Below are 22982 nucleotides of genomic sequence, written 5' to 3' on the forward strand. Positions count from 1 at the left end.
TAAAAAATAATTAAATAAACGTATATTTCTTATAAATACATTTTATTAAGTACGTAATATGTTCGAAAATTACGTGAAATTTATGAAACTTTATTTGTTTATAACTTTTTAATAAACAATGACCGACGGCTAAAACTTTTTGGAGATCATTCAGGGTAGTGACCTTGACAACATATGTCAAGGTCAAAGTCATTGGAGGTGGGTAAGTTAAAGTAAAGATTTACCGCTACTAGAAACTAAATATGCAATACAATTTTTATCAAAAATATTATTTAATTAATAATTCAATATTAATGTAGAAAATTAATTTTGACTGCTGTGAATTTCAAAAGGTTGTTTCACTTTTAAAATTCTATTATTATTTATAGATAAATTTACATATTTTTTGAAACTTTACATTTTACAACATATGAATTTGAACAAAAAATTCATCTCGCATTTGAATATATTTTCTAAAAACCGCAAATTAATACATCGCAATAATCGCACTAGTATGCTTTTTAAATTTTATCAAAACACTGCGTTTAAAATACTAGCATATTTTAATCGTATTATATAAGCATATTTAATCCTGTACTAGCATATACATATTTAATCCTATATTAGCATATTTAATCCTGTATTTTTATTTTGCGCATCCGTTGAACTTTGTAACATAATATATGTGTAAAGTTCATTTTAATTGTAAAATTACACTGATTATACAATCTAAACATTTTCTGCTTAAATTATTAGTATTATGAAGTTTATATATTGAATTGTTATAACACAGGTTGTACATTTATATCTGATTTAATAGTAAAACACGTTTCGTTCTATGATATCAGTCATTGTGATAGTCAGTTTTATAAAGTTGTGTTTTTATTATAATCGCCGCGCGCTGCTTTCATAAAAAAATTTTTTTAAATTTTTGAATGTGGTGAGTACAAATTCTTCTCTTGCTCTTTTCTGTATATATTCTTTTTCAATTTTTGAGTAAATTTATCACGGACGACCTCCGCGCACGCCGGCGGATAATCGCAGCCGGGATCAGGATTCGGTTTCTTAGGCAAGCTTAAGAATTTCTCTCGGTGTTTAGAAATTGTTGTTTCAGAAATTAAAATTGATTTATTCAAGTGTTGAGTGTATACAAAGAGAAGAGTGCGTGTGTGTGTATGAAAGCACAAACGTGTTTCGGGTATTGTATGAATGTAAGCTGTGAGTGTGCAGTACAAATGCACGGTGTACGGTGTGATTGTACAGTATGAATATACGGTGCGAATGTGCAGTATAAATGTACGGTGTGCGGTGTAATTGTACGGTATGAATATACGGTGCGAGTGCGCAATATAAATGCACGGTGTACGGTGTGATTGTACGATGCGAATGCGCAGTATAAATGTATAACTGTCTGGTAGAACGGTGCGGTGTAAATGTACAATGAATATACGGTGCGAATGCGCAATCTGATGCACGGCATGAGTGCGCGGTATAAATGTTCGATCTTAAATACAGGCGTTATCGTTGTGCATAAAATGCTGAGCGTTAGCTTAACCGCCGCGGAAATCGGAATGTATTAAAGGGCTTCGCGCGATGCAGAAAAACCCTGTCAGCTGTTTCGCCGATCTATTATCGGCGTGCGATCGATGACCGCGTGACGTTACGCGACGTGTGCCGGTGTTTTTGTGCTGTGTTTTGACGCGCGGTCTTAGCGTCGTTTTCGATATATCGAACGCGCTCCGGTTCTGGTTCGGTTATTAATTAATTAATTCGCGTGGATGGAAGATCGCGGGGATACGCCGTGCCGACGAGAACAGCTCGTTGGGGGTAGCTCTCCTCTCTACCTCGGTAACTGTTTGCAACGGCGGTGCGGCGGCGGGATCTTTTGCCGAAGTCGAGATCACTCGACAATATCGGAGATCGCTCCAATATTCTTTTTGGTGGAATTGAAATGCAATTCTGGATCTTAGCCTTAGGCCCGAAACCGAGAGTGCTCGGCTGAGGAGGAGTTCGCTCCACCTTCTGTTCGAGGCTTTAGGCGGTTTCTAGGATCAGTTCTAGGTTCGGATCGTACTTGTTATCGCAAGCAGAATCGGAATCTGGGTGCCGAGATAACGCCGAGGGCCTTTTTATACCCCGGGTAATTAATCCCGCGCCGGCGTAAAAACGGGGTGCCTCCACCGAGCGGCGGAAAAACGGTGCGGAACGGATCCACTCGGTGGGGCGCGGCGGAGCTGGGCGCGGGGTTCTCACCCAGGGCTCTTCGGGCGCCCTCGGCTGTCATCGGCGCGACTTGCTGATGGCTTCGGCCATAATCGGTTCGAAATTAACGGTTAATCGGCGCGACGCGGCGCGCCCTTGCCCCTGCCCGGCGGTTGTTTTCCGGGCGGCAGCTTTCGGCTGATATTCGGCCGGGAATAGTAACATGCACTGGGGGTGCATCGTTACAAATTATTTCAAAGATTATTTCTATATGACAACTATAAATTTCATTCTCCGTCTTTCTAATTATACATATGTAATTCTGAAATAAAATTCTAATATCTTTTTTCAGATTTATTAGAATTTGTAGAAAATGAATAATAATAAACGGTTCAATCCATATGTCAGCGTTGATGCGGAGGAAGAAATAGTTATCTCTGGTATCGCTGGACAATTTCCTAATTCTGATAATATGAAAGAATTTCAGGACAATCTTTTCAATAAAATGGATCTTGGTTCGGAAGATCATCAACGCTGGACCAACTGTAATATTTTTTCTCAAATTTTTTTTCTGTATCTTGGGAAAAAACACAATAATACATCTACACAATAATATACAGGGTGAGCCATTTTAATTAACGCACGCAATTATTTCGGAAACAAAGCATTTTAGAGAAAAATGTTTCAGACAAAAGTTTTATGGTTTCGAGGGGGCCATAAGATGGTATCATTGGTTTGACCTTGAAGAGTTATTTGAAGGTCACCTTCAATTTCTTAAATGGAACCTACTATTTGTCATTACATATTCTTGTAGCTTATCTCGAGAGCTTTCCAAAACACTATAATTAAGTACTTTTTTGTTAAGTACTTTTTGAGTTATGAGGCTTGAAATAATTTCTTAATTTTACATAAACCGTAAAATATCTTGTAAAATATTCATTTTTCGATTATCTTACTTCATACTTTTATGTACAAAATAATGAGAGGAATCAATTGGTGTAAAGAAAACACATAGTTGTTTTTTTTACACCAGTTGATTCCTCTCATTATTTTGTACGTAAAAGTATTAAGGTAAGATAATCGAAAAATGAATATTTTACAAGATATTTTACGGTTTATGTAAAATTAAGAAATTATTTCAAGCCTCATAACTCAAAAAGTACTTAACAAAAAAGTACTTAATTATAGTGTTTTGGAAAGCTCTCGAGATAAGCTACAAGAATATGTAATGACAAATAGTAGGTTCCATTTAAGAAATTGAAGGTGACCTTCAAATAACTCTTCAAGGTCAAACCAATGATACCATCTTATGGCCCCCTCGAAACCATAAAACTTTTGTCTGAAACATTTTTCTCTAAAATGCTTTGTTTCCGAAATAATTGCGTGCGTTAATTAAAATGGCTCACCCTGTATAATAAATTAAATAAATTAAATAAATAAATAAAATAAGTTAAAGTATATATAAAATATATATCGATCTATGTTTCTTGTAAATCTCTCTATTTCTATATACAAAAATAAAGAATAATTTAGAAAATAATTAAAATTTTTACATAAAAAATAAATAAAATTGAGGAAAAGCATTGAGGATAAATAATCTATATATAATTATATAAAAAGAAAAAGTTGACTACATATGGGACTTTTTTATTTCTTCAAATCTCATTTTTTTCTAAAAGAAAAAATGAAAAAATTATTCTTTTAATTATTCACCAATTATTCTTTTTTATTATTTTTTCTGTATATACGCAGCAGAGTGCAAGAGTAAGAAAACATATATATGTATGTAGGTATATTTTATATATAATTTTATATATAATTGTATGTATATATAAACTTTTTTCCTGAGTAAGAATATCATTATTCTTTATATTTAAAAAAATAATACTTATATCTTATAAAATATATATTAATGATACTCAGGAATTTACAATATCTATATGCGGTTTACTTAAAATAAATATAACATTAAAATTGACAATTAATATTCTATGTGCAATTTATACTTACATAAATCATTTTTATTATAATATGTTTGCAAATTTTTTGCGTTTGATGTTATAATGAAAAATAATCGAAATGTCGTCTATTCTTAAAAATATCTTGCCCATCTTTAAAAATGCAGTTCTTATTTATGATTTAAATATATGTTATTTTCATATAAATCATTTTGAATTTTGACAGATAACTATGAAATGCCTCCTCGAATAGGAAAAATCAACAATATAGAAAAATTTGATGCAGAATTTTTTAATATATCGGCCACAGAAGCTCATACACTTGATCCTGGAGTTAGAATATTATTCGAAAATACCTATGCAGCAATTATTGACGCAGGTGTCAATCCTGCAGAACTGCAGGGAACAAGAACGGGAGTTGTCACAGCAATGTCATCTTGTGATACATTTCTCGACATAATATTCGAAAAGACTCATGTATGTTAATAATTTTACTATACCAGACTCATCTATGTCAATAATTTAACTATTCAAAATCGATAAGAAAAACATGCTGTTATGAACGTAATCGCGAATATCGGGATCGTAAATGAGCTGAGCCACTTCTCTAGGCTTAAAAGGAGATAATACTTTATTAATATTGCATGTATACAAGGCGTCGATCTTCCTACTCGTGCGATTCTTCTGCAACTCTTCGTGTTCTCGCAACGACGCCGAGATTCTCACTGCCTCTTGACATTGCGGACCGAGAATGCCCGATCACTTATCTGTTTATATCTAACTCATGTGCTCGGGTGGTCTATCTGTTTATTTATCGAAAAATATTCAAGTGCTCGGGCACATTTTCTACTATCCTTGCCAGGACATCCTCCCCCTTTTCGTGGGAACGAATATCTATAACTTATCGTAAAAGTTTAGTCTAAGATTGTACATATATCGAAATAGCTTAATACAGAAAAAATGAACTCAGGAAATTATACAAAACAAAACGCTAAATATGTTCTTACAACTAACGCTTGATTTCAAAACGATCAGGTTTTTTACTAACTCCACTTCGTGTGATTACAATCTTTAAATCGTCGACTTTCTCTTTATAAACAGATTGCTCCTTACTAATACAATCAGTCTTATCGCTAAGTTCTTTGGAGCTCGCTCGCTTATCCAAATCTTTGATGAGGGTCTCAGATTCTCCTCGCTTTATTTCTAACGGATAGATTCTTTGCACCGGCCTTTTAAACAAATCATTCTTGGTTTTTAAAACAAACACTCTATCTTGACCGTCGGGGCCCGGAATTATTTTCACTACGCGTGCTAAGGGCCAATCTATACGCTTATGTGTGTCGTCGCCGACTAGAACGACGTCGCCGATTTCTATTTTCTTTCTTTTTTCCATCTTTCTTTTTTCCTTCCTTCAATAATAATTGACCTAAGTATTCCGTACGAAATCTTTTTCAAAGGTCTTCGATAATTTTCTGTCTGTGTTTGAGTTTCTTTTCTAATTTTGCCCGATATAGCATATCGCAATCGGGTACATCGTATTCTCGATTTTTCTTGAAGAAACCGACGATGACAATGGCTTAAGATCCTCGGGATCTTCTGAGATATACGTTAGAGGTCGAGTATTAACTATTGCTTCTGCATCACACAGAATTGTGTTCAAACTTTCGTATGAAAGACTCGCTTTTCCTAGTATCTTTCGCAATAGTGTTTTCAGAATTGCTATGAGGAAATTCCAGAGAAAGATAGGGATGTATGTGGGAGGAGGTCGGACGTGTCTTTACGCCCATTTGATCAATGAGCGACAAAATCCATCCGTGGTAACGGCATTGACGCATATCCTGTGGAGAGAGCATTCACACATTTTTCAGCCTAACGAATAATTGCTAGAAAACAATATTCGCAGACTAGAAAAATATGTGAGGCGCAAGTGGCTGGATCGGGAATCGAACCCGAGTCTTTCGCTTTCCGGGCAACTGCTCTAGACCACTGAGCTATCCAGACCTCACACCTAATGCTGCTTTTTAACACAGTGATATGCGACTCCAGAGCGATGTTGGTATCTTACTCGATGGATGCAATGCTGATTGCCATGGAGGATCCTTGAAAAGGTCGCTCGCTGACCAAATAAGTGCCGGTGGAGGTATTCGCGTACATGCTGGCTTCCGACTGGCCTTCCGTATAAAACGGCACCGACGAGCACAACGCCGTAGAGTGACCACATCCCCCAAGATCCCTCTAGTATATACTAAAATCTCCACTGTACCAATTTCTCCCACCAATCACCCCATCACGGTGCTGCTGGCGGATTAAAATATCATTCGATCTGTAATGCCGAACTGTGTTTAGCGATTCTTTCCCAGTCTAATTTGCTTAATGCGTTAGCGGCGCCCGTAAAATTAGTCCCATTATCGCTATATATGGTACGTGGTTGTCCGCGTCTTGCTATAAATCTACGTAAGCATTCTATGAAACCTTGAGTCGATAGTATCGATGCTAACTCGAAATGTACCGCTCGGTACATGGCGCAGGTAAAAATACAAATCCATCCCTTCTCCCCACCACGCAAAAATAGTGGACCTGCAAAATCGATCCCAACTATCTCGAAAACTGTTGCGTCGCAAACGCGATGGGGAGGTAAAGGAGGAACTTCAGTTTCCATACGTTTCGTTTTCTGCCTCTTACAGACTATATAATTGGCTATCACCGATCTTATTATTTTTCGAAGAGAAATAATCCAAAATCTTTCCCGTAAGTAATTGTTAATAATCTGTGTTCCGGCATGGCCCATGGATTCGTGGTTTCTTTTACTAGCATATAAATTATGTCATGATTATTATCTAATAGAATAGGACATAAGAAATTGAGAAATTGAGAAATCATCGATTCGATTAAAAATCTTAGTCTTTAAGATATATAAATCGTGTTCATTCCTCATTATCTTAAAGGCAGATAATTTTTCTTTACCTTTTACAGTCGTAAACATTTGATCTTGTAAATATTTAAATAATCTAGTTTCTGCTGCTCTTATTTCCGCGAAAGTTAAGTATAATCTCTTTCGTTCTTTTCCAGATAAATATGCTCTAGATAATTCGTGCATATCAAGATCGTCGTTTAATTTCTTTCTTTTATCGATCTCTTTTTTCCTATTTAAGAGAAACCTATGCATCCATGCCAAAAAACGTATTAGCTTATTATAAGATGAAAAGTAATCATCGACTTTAAATGAAGTAGTTTCCGTGCTAATTGTATATACTAAAGCCGACTTTTTAATTTCGCTATTTATTTTTTCTTCGACAAAGTCGCTCTTTTCTTTGGGCCAATTTATATCTGGCTTATAAAGCCATGAGGGGCCTAACCACCACTCAGATCGTACTAGCTGAGCGGGACTACAACCACGCGACGGAAGATCCGCAGGATTTAAATCCCCGGGTACATATTTCCATTCCTCGTGTCTACTGAACTCGCGTATTTCTTTTATTCTGTTCCGAACAAATGTTCCCCATTACATGTCGCGTTTGAGAATACAATTTTATTCGAAGAGTTTGTAAACAAACATCCGGCGTCACGCAAAATGAGGCTAGGTTCTGATCATCGACAATCTTTTCGTTATCGTTCGACTTATTTACAGAAAATGTCCGAGCACTTATCTGTTTATATCTAACTCAAGTGCTTGGGTGGTCTATTTGTTTACTTATCGAAAAATATTCAAGTGCTCGGGCACATTTTCTACTATTCTTGCCAGGACACATGTACTTTTAAAACTATATGAATGTATTAATACATACAAGGATATTATAAACAAAATATTTTTAATATAAAAACTATCGTAATTAGGTTGCTGGATTACCCATACTTGGTTGCAGTAAAAATATGTTGGCAAATAGAATTTCTTACTTGCTCAATGTTACTGGACCATCGTATAACATCGATACTGCATGTAGCTCGAGCCATTATGCTATGGTGAAAGCTTACAATTTGATTCGATTTGGAATTTGCGACGCGGCTATTGTCGCTAGTGTCAGTTTGTGCATTCATCCTTCTGTGACTCATCAGTTTTATTACCTGGGTATGTGAAAAATAATATTATTATTCAAAGATGTTGTATTCGAGATTGTTAAATGGTATAACTTATTTAATGATGCATTAATTAACACAATATTTGATTTAATAGTTTTTCTTTTCAAAATATACCAATATATCTGATTCGCTTATTTTATATACTTATTAAAGTTTTCAAATATTTTAAATATTTTACACATTTATCAAAATATAACTTATTCGCTTATTTGACATATTTATCAAATTTTTCAAATATCTGATATATATTAATTAAGAAATCGGGAATAAAAAAATAAATTGCATCTTTTATATTCAATCGAAATAAATTATTTATATTATTTTAGGAGTTTTATCCGACGATGGCTACTGTAAACCTTTCGATGAAGAAGGTACCGGTTACATGCGTAGCGATACGACTACAGTAATATACCTGCAAAAAGCAAAGGATGCAAGAAGAATCTATGCGACTTTTGTTTATGGTAAAACCAACTGCGATGGTTTCAAAGAAGAAGGAATTACTTTTCCATCATTAGATAAACAAAAATTATTGTTGGGAGAATTTTACAAAGAATGTAACGTTTCGCCTCTTGAACTATCTTACCTAGAAGCTCATGCAACTGGCACTGTAGCCGGCGATCCAGTGGAGCTTCAAGCAATCGACGAAGCTTTATGCATCAAAAGAGATTTTCCTCTATTAGTAGGTTCAGTAAAATCGAATATTGGACATTCTGAACCCGCTAGCGGTCATTGTCAAATTGCGAAGGTAAGGTTTACCACAAAGGTTTACAAAATAGAGTTAATACATCTATGTAATCTAATGTATATATAAACTTATATATTTTTTATTTACTTGTCAGTTTTTATTATTTATTATAATTATGATTTATTACAATTATAAAACTAAGATATTATTATCTATATGCATTAACAAATATATTTATCTTGTAAGGTTTTAATGGCAATGGAAACTGGTATAATCCCTCCTACTGTACATCTTAAACATCCACGAAAAGATCTAACTGCTATCATTGAAGGAAGAGTAAAAGTAGTTACTGAACCGACAGAATGGAAGGGTGGCTACATCGGTATTAATGGTTTTGGATTTGGTGGTGCTAACTCCCATTTATTATTGAAATCAAATCCGAAAATTAAAGTCAATAAAAGAAACAATAATTTACCTAAGCTTGTAGTTATATCTGGACGTACCGAAGAAGCAGTTAAAATCATGTTAGATGACGTAAGTATATACTACTATTAAATAATTTAACGGAAAGGATAAAAAATATATTAATATGAAATAAAAGGTAAAAATGATTTAAAAGTTTGTTTATATAAAGAATTTAAAAAATCATTATTATAAAAATAAATATATTTAATTAAAGTATATTAATCGTATTAAAATACTAATTTTAATAATGACATCTAGATATAAAAGTTATAGAGATAAATTCAAATTGGTTTTAGTCAATAAAAACGAAAAAAAGAGAATATTATATGCACAGATCTAAAGCATATTGAAATCGATTGTTCTCGAAATGTATCTGCTAATATATTAATATCTACTTGAATAAAGTGACTAAATAATACCCAACATGGCAACAAAATAAATTACTGAATATTTTAAAGGCACTCAGATTTTTCAAAATCTAATATGTTAAACATTTGCTTAACTAATTTCTAATTATAATTAACTTTAAAGAAAAATAATCTGTTAAAATGTTATAAGATAATTATACTTTTACATTATAATAACTAATATATCTTTATAGATACAGAGTCGGTCAATAGATGTAGAATATATATCTCTCCTGCATCGTATTTATAGCAGCAATATAAAAGATCATCCCTACAGAGGATACATAATTGCTGGATCCAAAATAACTGATAATGCAATAATTAAAAGTAGATGCAATTTATATACGAAAAGACCGATTTGTTTCATATTTTCTGGAATTGGATCTCAGTGTTTTAATATGGGTAAGTAAATCAAATGTATTACAATGTAATAATAATTATTAAGATGTTTATTTGCAAATAACGTTTAACGATTTTTAAATTATACATATATATTATTATATATAAAAAAATTAATATATTAATACAATTATAATATAATATTTAATATTTCCAGTTTGTAAATTTTTATTAAATAATTGCTTAAGTTACATTTAGATATAAAAATTCTATCCTTTGATACAAATTAAACTAAAATTAATATAATAATGATACTATATAGAAAGCATGTGCAAAACAAAGATAAACGATTTTTAGAGATTTCATTTATGTATGTTTAGATTAATTATATAAAAATATTACTTCATTTAAAATAATTTATCGACTACGTTGTGTAATATAATTATATCCTTTTAAATATTGATACATATATATAGGTCGAGCTTTAATGGAATTTCCAGTATTCGCTAAAGCAATCCAAAAATGCGATACTGTTTTGAAACCTTATGATATATTTGTCACAGATATTCTAATAAATAAAGACAAATATATTTTCGATAACGTAGTCAACTTATTTGTAGGTCTTATTGGATTACAGGTATGAACAAAAATATATCGTCTATATATTGCAGAAGTTTTTTGTAATATCTAATGAAGCGTCGTATCTTTAAAGATCGGTATTTTATAAAAAACTCAAAATTCTTGTAAAAAAATTGAAGTTAAAAAGAGCCTCTTATATCTTACATAATTGTATGCAGAAAGTTAAATTTGTAATATTTTATAATATTATTTTATTTAAAATAAGAATAGAAAGTGTTGAAATGTATAAAAAAATTACGTATATCACAGATCGGAATAGTTGATCTCTTAATAAGTATTGGTATCATTCCTGATGTTATAATGGGTCATTCCATTGGCGAATTGGTTTGTGGATATGCCGATGGATGCTTGACGGCCCAAGAAACCATCTTGTTGGCATATTATGTCGGTTTAGCATTTCTCAAGTCAAAAATAATAAGTGGCTTGATGGCTGAAATTAATTTAGATTTTAAAACTATGAAGAATATGTGTCCATCGGATATCGATGTAGCTTGTTACAATAGTTCGTATAATTATATTGTGAGTGGACCAACAAGCTCTGTGAGAGCATTCCTCGCTAAACTACAGGTTTGGAAACACTTAAAAAATACAAATAATATATCTATGTTTATAATTATGTTGAATTAAATAAATGATTTTATTTAAACAAAATTCCTTTCTGTTTAGAATGACAATATTTCTGTACGAGAAATTTCCTGTGGACATGTACCTTTTCATAGTCGTTACGTCGAGTCTGCGAGAGTTAAACTTTTGGAATACTTAAATCAGATATTGCCACAGAATGCCTCTCCGAGCTCAAAGTGGTTGAACATGTTGAATGAATCCTACGAATGGTTCAGTACATCTCCAAATATCTCGTATCTAGCAAAATATTATACAAATAATCTGTTAGCCCCGGTAGTATTTTCAGAAGCTGTGCGTTTTATTCCAAACGATGCGGTGACGATTGAGATAGCGCCGCACGACATTCTACAATACATTCTTAATAATTCGTTAAAGGCAACTGTAACAAATGTTACGTTGTACAAATTCTCTCATAAACCTAATGTTGAAATATTTTTACACGGAATTGGAAAACTTTATAATGCAGGATTACAGCTGCAAATCGCAAATCTATATCCGGAAGTTAAATTTCCTGTGAGTCGTAGTACACCAATGATTTCTCATCTTATAAGGTAAATTTTGCTTAATGTAACATAAGATTCTTCAACGTTATGTTTACAGAAAAATAGCAGAATTTTAAAAAACAGAAAATTAAATTGCATTATTTTTAACGACGTTAAACACTAATAAGGCTAATGTTTTATATATTGTTAAATTAATAACACGTTTTACAGATGGGATCATTCCGAAGATTGGTATGTATACCATTATTTCGGACAAAAAAAACTTAACATTGGGGAAGTAAATGTTAACATTAATTTATTAGATGAAGAATTTATATATATGACTGGACATGTCATTAATAGAAAAAAATTATTACCGGCTACAGGATATCTTTTCCTTATATGGCAAATGATCGGCTGGTTAAAAAAGCAAAATTATCTCGATATACCAATTGTATTTGAAGATGTCAATTTCCTACGTTCTACAGTTCTGTCAAAACAAAATCCAGTCAATTTAACTCTTATAATCCAAAAAGGTAACTTGTATAATTAAAATAATTTTGTGATCTGGATATATAAAAAGATAAAAGTTTCTTAAGACGTAAAATATGAATAAGCGAAAAAATTCAGTTAAAAAAAAATTTAGAACAAAAGATTTGTATCTAATAAACAAATTATTAACAGTTTACCAATAAAGTAGCAGTAGATATGAGCAAAAATTATAATATATTGGTACTGCATTAAGCTTGTATTCTGCTGACAAAGTAAACATAATCAAGAAATTTTCGTTTCTACTGTCCATTTACAGTAAAAAATATATTGTTAATTTTGTTAAATTGATTGATTTTTATACTCATTTTATTCTCATTTTTATTTTTACTTTTGTTATTTTAATTAATGTATTGCTAAAATCTATGCTCGAAAGATTGCAATTTAAAGATATCATAGCTAAGTTAATTTTCTGTAATTCATTAAAACTATTGATTATCCAAAATATCTAATTGTAAATTTTTGACGCAAATGCATATCAGGTCTATCGCGTATTTGACCATTAATAATGCTATGGGAACACTTTCATTAAAATTAAAATTTATTTTCATTTATTTAACTTGCAAATTGCATACAATGATTGGTATATCCTTTCCACGATTGAAGGCTGGATGAAATTTAAAAACCTTCGTTAAAAACATCCTCTCGTTATGAAAAATAGCTTATAGAATCTCGTTATAAAACATGGAATAGAATTTCCGTTTGTAAATTAAATATTTCTACAAGAAATTGATAATTATATTCTTATAGGTAGTTGCAAATTCGAAATAATCGAAGGGGACAGTGTTGTCGTCATTGGAACAGTACGAATTCCAGTTAATATTGAAGACGAGAAAATATGTAGCACATTTGTTGATCGAAATGACAATGATAAAGAAGAGATGAATATAAAAGATATTTACAAAGAATTGAAACTTCGTGGTTGTCAATATACCGGCGAATTTTGTGGATTAAGAACCGCATCAATCACAGGAAAGAATGGTCATATTGCCTGGACTGACAATTGGGTAACATTTATGGACAATATGTTGCAGATGATGATTTTAGGGCAGAATTCGAGAAGCGTTTTTGTACCAACAAGAATTCGTAAAGCGGTAATCGATCCAAAATCTCACATAAAATATATTGAAAAACTTCCATATGAAAAAAAACGTAAGTTTACAGTATTATAAATGTAATTATATACATATTTAATCGAATATTATTTTTCGAAAAATATATACTTGATATGCTATTGTCTTTATATCCGCAGAAGTCCTTGTACAAAATTATAAGCACTTAGATGCTTTGATATCTGGAGGAATAGAAATACACGGTCTCATAGCTACAGCTATATCTCGTCGACAAAATGTAGCCAATCCCATTTTTGAAGAATACAAGTTTGTTACTCATCGAGATCTAAATGTGATATCTTTGCAAGATGCAATAAGAATGTCGGTGCACGTTGCACTTGAGAGTCACAACATAATAAACGTAAAAATCATCGAATTTATCGAAAATAGCGATCAAGTGATGCCGGAGAATTTAAGTTCTTTACATGTTTATAAAATTTTAGACGACTTACCGCAAATTCATTACAATATCAAAATAGTAACGATCAACGAACGATTCAAAGATATATCTTTGCCCGACAATATTTCTACGATGGAATTTGAAAAACTGACAAAAAATGAAAATTGTTTGATGATTATAGGTTTCGGAATTTTAACAAAGAATAGAAACGATTTATACGAACAATTGTTGTCTACTATAATGCCAAAGGGATTTCTTCTGACATTGGAAGAGTTAGATGCTATTTACGATTATTCATGTCTGGACAAATATGGATTAAAAGTAATTTTGGAAAAACGCACCAACGATAAAACAATTGTATTACTAAGAAAAATACAAGATTTTAAAATGAATCAGCAGATTGTGCATGTAAACAATTACGAATTCTCGTGGGTAAATAAGATCAAATCATTCATGAACGTAGAAAATGACAACACAAATACGAGGATTATAATCGTCGCAGAAGGGGATTTTGAATGCGGTCTACTCGGCCTTGTCAATTGTTTGCGAAAAGAACCGGGTGGTGAAATGATTAGAAGTGTATTTATTCAAGATGGAGATGCGCCTGCTTTTTCATTGCAAGAATCGTTATACATAACGCAGCTACAGCTGGATTTACCCATCAATGTTATACGTTCCGGCATTTGGGGATCCTACAGACATTTTCCATTACCATTATTAGAACCAAAACTCGTAGAGAGTGCTTATGTTTCTCAAATGGTACGATTTCAAGAAGATTCGGTATTTAGGAAAATTGAAATAGTGATAATTTGTGATACTTTCCCTCATAAATTAAGTAATAGTTTTTCTTAATGTAACTTTAAGAGGCTTAAAATAACTTGTTATATTTATTTATTTTAGGTGCGAGGTGATCTGAGTACTCTTTTTTGGATGCAAAGTAGGTCTTTCGTCAACAACAATGAGGAAAACCTAGTAAGAGTAGTCTATGCATCTATCAATTTTAAAGATGTCATGATAGCTAGCGATAGACTTACCATCGAATCTACAATCGAGCGAAATAGTAATTTTTTAATTGGATTGGAATTTGTTGGTTTTAATAAAACTGGGCAAAGAGTAATGGGTCTGTGTTCAACGGGGTAAGTGAATATTGAGTGAATATATTCTTCAAAAATAAGCGATATAAAATCAATTTCTTATATTTAAATTAGAAACGTTTTTGATAAAATAAAAAATGAAAAAATTGCTATATTTTATATGTTTCTTTTTATTGTTAAAATATTATTCACAAAAATAATTTCTTTGATTTAATTTTAATATAATAATACTATATGATTTTCTAAATTATATTATTTTTAGAGGAATGACAAATATTTGCATAGCTGACAAATATCTTAGTTGGATCATACCCGACAAATGGACGATGGAAGATGCCGCGACGATTCCTTGTGTATATAGCACGTGCTATTACGCTTTGTATTTGAGCTGTAAAATGAAAAAAGATGATAAAGTGTTGATTCACTCTGGTACGGGAGGTGTTGGTCAAGCTGCCATTCATCTTGCCCTTTACGAGGGTTGCGAAGTGTTTACGACGGTTGGGAGTATCGAAAAACGAAACTTTATAAGAGAAACGTTTCCCTCTATTCCCGAAGATCACATCGGAAATTCTCGTGATACGAGGTTCGAACAAATGATTATTCAGGGAACGGAAGGTCGCGGAGTGGATATCGTATTGAATTCTTTAGCTGAAGAGAAACTGCAAGCGTCCGTCCGTTGCTTAGCAAAGGGTGGTCGTTTTCTCGAGATTGGAAAGTTTGATATAGATTCCAATAATCCTTTAGAAATATTTGCGTTTTCAAAAAGCATTAGTTTTCATGGCATTTTCTTGGATAAGTTTTTTTCTGCAAAACCAGAGAGTAAGGCAATACTACGGAACAAGTTAATGGAAGGCTTAAAGAATGGCGCCATCAAACCGTTATGCAGAAAAGTCTTCGAAAAGGATGAAATAGAAACTGCTTTTAGATATATGGCTGCTGGAAAGCATATTGGAAAGGTATGATCATTTTTTAGTATATGTACAATAGAGAAAGTATTATTAGAATTGAAATATTAAATTCTCAAAAAAATGCATACAGCTTTTGTTTCCATTATCTTTAATATTAGAATTATTTAATATAAATCAAAATCACTCTTGTTTCCTGTTTATATTTTGAAACGCAAACATTTCTATGCTGAGAATATTTCTCTGTTTTTCTTAATTAAAACTTAATATTGAACGTAAGTTGCGACGCAAACTTTTCCACTTTAAGTATTTTTATCAAGAGATTTTAAAATAAAAATATTAAACAGCTTTTTTTTTATGTATTGTATCTTCTTAACTATGTTGTAATATGTAAAAGTTATCCATTGTGCTCCTTTCCTCTTTACATTACATTTGGAAAAATTCTCCTTCTTTTAAAGATTTTTTATCGATTCTTTTAAATTTGTTTCTATTTTGTTATTGTACACACAACTACATTTTATTTGATAATTTATTCATTCTTATAGTTTTCTATCTGTAATCTTCATTTTTTATAATAGCTTCTCATTTTTTATGTTCATCTTATTTTTTTCCTGACACTTTAAAATATAATATGTTATTTGCAGATAATGATAAAAATTCAAAAAGAAGATGAACTGGATGTATCTATACTTGCACATCCCCGGTACTACTGTCTGGAACATAAATGCTACATCGTTATAGGTGGTCTGGGTGGTTTCGGTCTAGAATTAATTGATTGGTTAATATTACGTGGCGCAAGGAACCTAGTGTTGACTTCGCGAACTGGGATAAAAAACGGTTATCAACGATCAAGAATAACGTTATGGCAATCCTACGGTGTGAATGTTCAAATCGTTGCAGCTACTGATACTTCGAAATACGAAGACTGTAAATCTATATTACAATTTGCCGAAGAACAAGGTCCCGTGGATGCTATATTCAATCTCGCAGTTGTGTTAAAAGATGAAATATTCAAGAATCAGTCCCCACAAACATTCGAAGATTCCTTTATATCAAAGGCATGGACGACGAAAAGGATGGACGAATTATCCAGAACAATTTGTCCCCAGCTCCGACATTTTGTCGTTTTTTCTTCCGTTTCATGCGGAAGAGGTAACGCAGGCCAAACAAATTACGGAATGGCAAATTCCGTAATGGAAAGAATTTGTGAAAGAAGAATGAAAGAAGGTTTACATGGTTTGGCTATACAGTGGGGCGCGATTGGTGACGTTGGACTTGTCGCAGATATGCAAGAAGACGACAAAGAACTTGTTATTGGTGGTACATTGCAACAAGAAATATCCTCCTGCTTGGACACATTAGAAGCGTTCTTGCTACAAGATCGGTCAATCGTAAGCAGCATGGTTGTTGCTGAGAAGAAAAAAGATTCTAGCGAAGCAATGAATCCATTTGAAGCGGTTGTAAACATTATGGGTAAATTCATTAAGTATACAGGGTTTACCAAAAGTGTGGAAACTCCTTAATATTTCGAAAAATACTCATTTAAAAAAAAAATGTTTCATACAAAAGTTGTAGGGTTTTATATGGCAAATTACACAGCAACATTATTATGACCTCGAATAGCGTTGTCAAGGTTATGTGAAGGTCACTTCCAACTTTTTAAACGGGACACCCTATATGCTTTTGCATATTCTTGTAGCTTATCTCGAGAGCTCTCCAAAACACTATAATTAAGTTAGTTTTCATTAAATACTTTCCGAGTTATGAGGCTTGAAATAATTTCTTAATTTTACATAAACCATAAAATATCTAGTAAAATATTCATTTTTCGACTATCTTACCTTAATACTTTTATGTACAAAATAATGAGAGGAATCAATTGGTGTAAAGAAAAAACATAGTTGTTTTTAAGAAAAAATATGGAATTGTTAATTGCAAATTACATATTTTTTCTTCGAAACAACTATGTTTTTTCTTTACATCAATTGATTCCTCTCATTATTTTGTACATAAAAGTATTAAGGTAAGATAATCGAAAAATGAATATTTTACTAGATATTTTACGGTTTATGTAAAATTAAGAAATGATTTCAAGCCTCATAACTCGGAAAGTACTTAATGAAAACTAACTTAATTATAGTGTTTTGGAAAGCTCTCGAGATAAGCTACAAGAATATGCAAAAGCATATAGGGTGTCCCATTTAAAAAGTTGGAGGTGATCTTCACATAACCTTGACAACGCTATTCGAGGTCATAATAATGTTGCTGTGTAATGCGCCACATAAAACCCTTTAACTTTTGTATGAAACATTTTTTTTAAAAATGCGTATTTTTCGAAATATTAAGGGGTTTCCACACTTTTAACCCTGTATATTTTGTAAAAGATTCGCTTATACAAATTAAATTTTTATTGCAAAGAATATAAATTTTAATAATTCTTATATTGCAGTTTCAAGATTAGATAAGATCTGATTAAAATCATGTGTAAATATTTAATTCTTTCTCTAATTTTTTAAATAGGATTGAAGAATCCAAACAAGGCGGCGCCAAACATGTCACTGGCTGAACTAGGCATGGATTCAATGATGGCAGTGGAGATTAAACAGACATTGGAGAGGGAATTCGATATTTTATTGACGGCACAAGATATTCGAAATCTCACTTTTGCAAAACTTAGAAAATTGACAAATACATCTGAACAAGAAAAGATGTACGGAAAAGATGACATCGAAGCTAATGTAAATGATTTGGACGGTTTAAAAATGTTGACTCGAAAGCTTAACGATTCAGACTTGAGTCCAGACATTTATGTAAAACTCGCTACAGAGAGGAAAGTTGCTGGAAGTGAAATATTCCTTATACCAGGAATCGACGGGTGTGCAAGTGTATATAAACTGATAGGATCGAAAATTAAATCTTCGGCGATATGTTTGCAATATGGTGTACTTAATATGCCGAGTGTTACTCGTTCAATAATGAAATCAGCAGCATATCTTCTGCCTGTACGAAATTATACTATAATCTGTTTGAAATCATTATTTAAATTGTTGTGCACTTAATTTGATTATATATACGCATACGCGCATGCATACATGCGCGCCATTTTTACGTACAGTTTCCTACATGTTTGCTTATTTTTCTAGCACGTATTGGAGAAAATACAAAGTCAAAAAGAATTTCTAATTATCGGTTATTCATTTGGATCTTTAATTGCCATCGAATTAGCGAGATTATTAGAAGCTAAGAATTTCTCCGGACGTTTAATACTTATAGATGGAGCTCCTGATCAAATGAAGTTCTTGCTTGAGAAATTTTTTTATAATACTACAAAACACGAGCTACAAAATAGCATTTTACTTAATTTCATAAATATGTATTTTGATCCTAACAATAAAATGGTTAGACAATTATTAAAAATATATATGTAGTTAATTATTAAAAATATATATATATAGTTAATAAAATAGTATATAATTAATAGAATGAGAGGAAGAATTATGAAAAAAATAATTTGTTAGAATATATGCTTTAAAATTATAAAATCAGCTAAATTTATTATTATTATTATTTTATTATATTATTTTATATAATCTAAATTACAAAGGTTTTGTAAAGTTTCTTTAACGTAATTTAGATTATATGAAATAACATAATATAATATAAGCATATTATTTTATCTTAGTTTAAGATACAGATTGTCATTTTGTACTGATACAATATTATTATTTACAGCTTGCATTAGAATTAAATAAGTGCAATACGTGGGAAGAGAAATTAGAATTAGCTTCTGCTCGCTTTTCCAAGGGTATCAATGAATTAACTGTTGAAAATCAGAAACTTTTATGTTCAACGATTTACGATAATGTAATCGCTATACAAGATTATAATATAACATCATTGCCACGTCTTAAATCATCTATAACCTTATTAAAACCCACACTTGCGCCTATCACTGTAACTGAAGAAGATTATGGTCTACATAAGGTAAATTTGATTAGAGCGTAATATTTTTTGTCATTTTTAAGATTATTTTTATAAATAAAAAATATTTTTAGATTACTGAAAGTGCAGTACAAATACATTACGTGGAAGGTACTCATATCACAATAATGAACAATGACGAGGTAGTATCACTTATTAACGAAGCATTGCAAATTATAAAAATATGAATAAGAAGAGAGAATTGTACGCGTTTTCTCTACAATGATTCTATTCCAATAATAAAAGGAAATAAAGATAAATCTGAACCAATAACAAACAATAATATTGTTATTTGAATGTCTCCATTCCATATGTTAAGATTTAGCTAATTTTATTATTTAATTTGCATTTTATTATTACCTTTTATTTAACCTGTCACTACTCAAAATGCAGTTAAATTACACATGTCACTATAATGTCATATGTCATTAATATCTTAGAGCGTCGCTAACGCAATCTTCTGTCGAGAGAGAAACTATACGTGTTCTCTTTTTGTGTTGTGTAGATGTGCGTTGATGATGGTGATGATAAAGATATTTCTTAAATGAAAAAGTAATAAAGTGCAAGTTAAATAGTAAAATTAGTTGAATCTCTTAACATATGGAATTGAGATAGCAATATCATTGTTTTATTGGTTCAGATTTATCTTTTTATTCTTTTAGTGTTAAGATCGAAGCTGCGAAATATATACGTTCTATATAACAAACGTTTATAATTTGTATATTTAATGTTTATTTGTTATGGTATATTTTATTGTCATGGGAAAATTGTTATGGTATATTATGGTATATGATTTAATTTTTATTATTTTTCTAATTTATCTTTATTATATATAATATGTATTTTTTATGAATATATATATATATATATATATATATATACACATACAGGGTGTCCCAGACTTAATGAATCAGCCGTTAATGGTAGATTTTTGAGATCATTTGGAAATGAAAATCTTAATATCAAAATGTTGAGGAAGATGTACTTTCGGCGCTACAAAAGATTAAATATTACCAATCGACGTGTTACGTTCTTGTATGCTCAGGGACATAGCGCATTAAGGGGCCCGCGTACAGCGCGACAATATCGATATCGATAGAGAGATGAATATAAAATAAAAAATAGGATTCTGCAGTGAGCGCGATTGTGTTTTCCATGCGACAGTAGTCAGTAGTTTGGACATTTTTATGAAGTCTTCCTCAACATTTTGGTATTAGAATTTTCGTCTCCAAATAATCTCAGGAATCTACCATTAACGGCTGATTTGTTAAGTCTGGGACATCCTGTATATATATAAAATTTCTATGTACATTGTGTAACCACTAGAAATATTTGAAAAGAAATATTTGTTAGCATTGCTGATCTGTTATTTCATATATGTAGGATCTAGAGAATGACGAAAATATCTAGGAATATGTTCAAGATAAAACAGATATCCTAGTACACTAAATTCTGTATAATTTCGACGAACGTCATTTAAAATTTGTTTAGCTGCTTCTATGGCAGACATTGTTCTAAAGTAACTTGATATTCTGTAGAATGATATTTTAAGAAATCAAAAAATTAGAAAAATAATAATTATTTTAATAATAAATATTTTTCTTCAACAGGAATGAAAATTTATGTAATAAAAAGTATTTCATCATAGAATATTATTCTGATCCCAATAACATATTTTTCAACTGAAAAAAGAAATATTCTCCTCCCTTTACCTCTCTCATAGAAAGCCTTCAATTTAAACTAATAATTTATTTTTTAAGAATTTACTTAATTAGCTTAACATTGCAATTACCTGCTTATGGCACAATTTCTTGCTTATATTAAAATTGCAGATATTGCGCTAATATGCTTGAATTAATACAAGTAAAAAAGATCTACTAAAATAAATGATATAATTTCTAAAAACTACAAGTTTTTATCCTTAGTTGGCGATATTTTTTGATACCATTATTTTTGTAGGATATATTATAATTATATTAAAATAATTTGTTGTGCTGCATAAACTTGCGCTTTTTTTTACTTTAAAAAAAAAATGTAATTTGCAATTAACAATTACATATTTTTTCTTCGAAACAACTATGTGTTTTCTTTACACCAATTGATTCCTCTTATTATTTTGTACATAAAAGTGTTAAGGTAAGATAATCAAAAAATGAATATTTTACAAGATATTTTACGGTTTATGTAAAATTAAGAAATGATTTTAAGCCTTAGTGAAAACTAACTTAATTATAGTGTTTTGGAAAGCTCTCTAGATAAGCTATAAGAATATGCAATAAAAAATGGGGGGTTCCATTTGAAAAAAACAACTTAACCTTGAAACAACCCTCAAGGTCAAGTCAAGGTTACCATAAGATGCTCCGTTTGATATCCTACATCTTTTGTATTTGAAGTTTTCCTCCATAACCCTTAGTTTCCAAAATTTTCGGTATCCAGACTTTTTCCTAACCCTGTATAAGTATATTTTATATATAATTTTATATAATTATATGTATATGTAAACTTTTTTCCTAGGTAAGAATATCATTATTCTTTATATTTAAAAAGATAATACTTATATCTCGTAAAACATATATTAATCATACTCAGGAATTTACAATATCTATATGCGGTTTACTTATAAATATAAACATTAAAATTGACAATTAATATTCTATGTGCAATTTATTTACATAAATCATTTTTATTATAACATGTTTGCAAGTTTCTTGCATTTGATGTTATAATAAAAAATAATCGAAAAGTCATTCTTAAAATATCATATTCTTAAAATTATCTTGCCTATCTTTAAGAGAATGCAGTTCTTATTTATGATTTAAATATATGTTATTTTTATATAAATCGTTTTATAGAGATAGATTCAAATTGATATTAGTCAATGAAAACGAAAAAAAAGAGTAGACTATTATATGAACAAGTCTAAGACATATTGAAACCGATTGTTCTCGAAACGCATCTTTTAATATGTTAATACCTACTTGAATAAAGTGACTAAATAATATTCAACATGGGGCAATGAAATAAATTATAGAATATTTTAAAGGTACTCAGAGTTTTCAAAATCAAATATATAAAACATTTACT

At 31.1% G+C, this 22982-nt stretch overlaps 1 protein-coding gene across 1 annotated transcript; it reads left to right on the forward strand.

The window, feature by feature from the left end:
• Positions 1 to 2538: 2538 nt before the first annotated feature.
• On the forward strand, positions 2539 to 21553 carry LOC145968432 (fatty acid synthase-like). The gene is made up of 19 exons (XM_083093876.1): positions 2539 to 2726; positions 4366 to 4616; positions 7974 to 8205; positions 8543 to 8961; positions 9148 to 9435; positions 9968 to 10175; positions 10589 to 10749; positions 11001 to 11318; positions 11418 to 11926; positions 12089 to 12393; positions 13157 to 13558; positions 13659 to 14677; positions 14819 to 15054; positions 15275 to 15968; positions 16562 to 17390; positions 18438 to 18919; positions 19061 to 19315; positions 19650 to 19901; positions 19973 to 21553. Exons 1-19 carry the CDS (start codon positions 2555 to 2557, stop codon positions 20084 to 20086), a joined length of 7146 nt encoding a protein of 2381 aa, XP_082950002.1. The 5' UTR covers positions 2539 to 2554; the 3' UTR covers positions 20087 to 21553.
• Positions 21554 to 22982: the final 1429 nt, after the last annotated feature.

Source organism: Camponotus vicinus, unplaced genomic scaffold (genome assembly GCF_025532165.1).
Source record: "Camponotus vicinus isolate PSW18456_S1 unplaced genomic scaffold, iyCamVici1.0 SCAF_3, whole genome shotgun sequence".
NCBI classification, from domain to species: Eukaryota; Metazoa; Arthropoda; class Insecta; order Hymenoptera; family Formicidae; genus Camponotus; species Camponotus vicinus.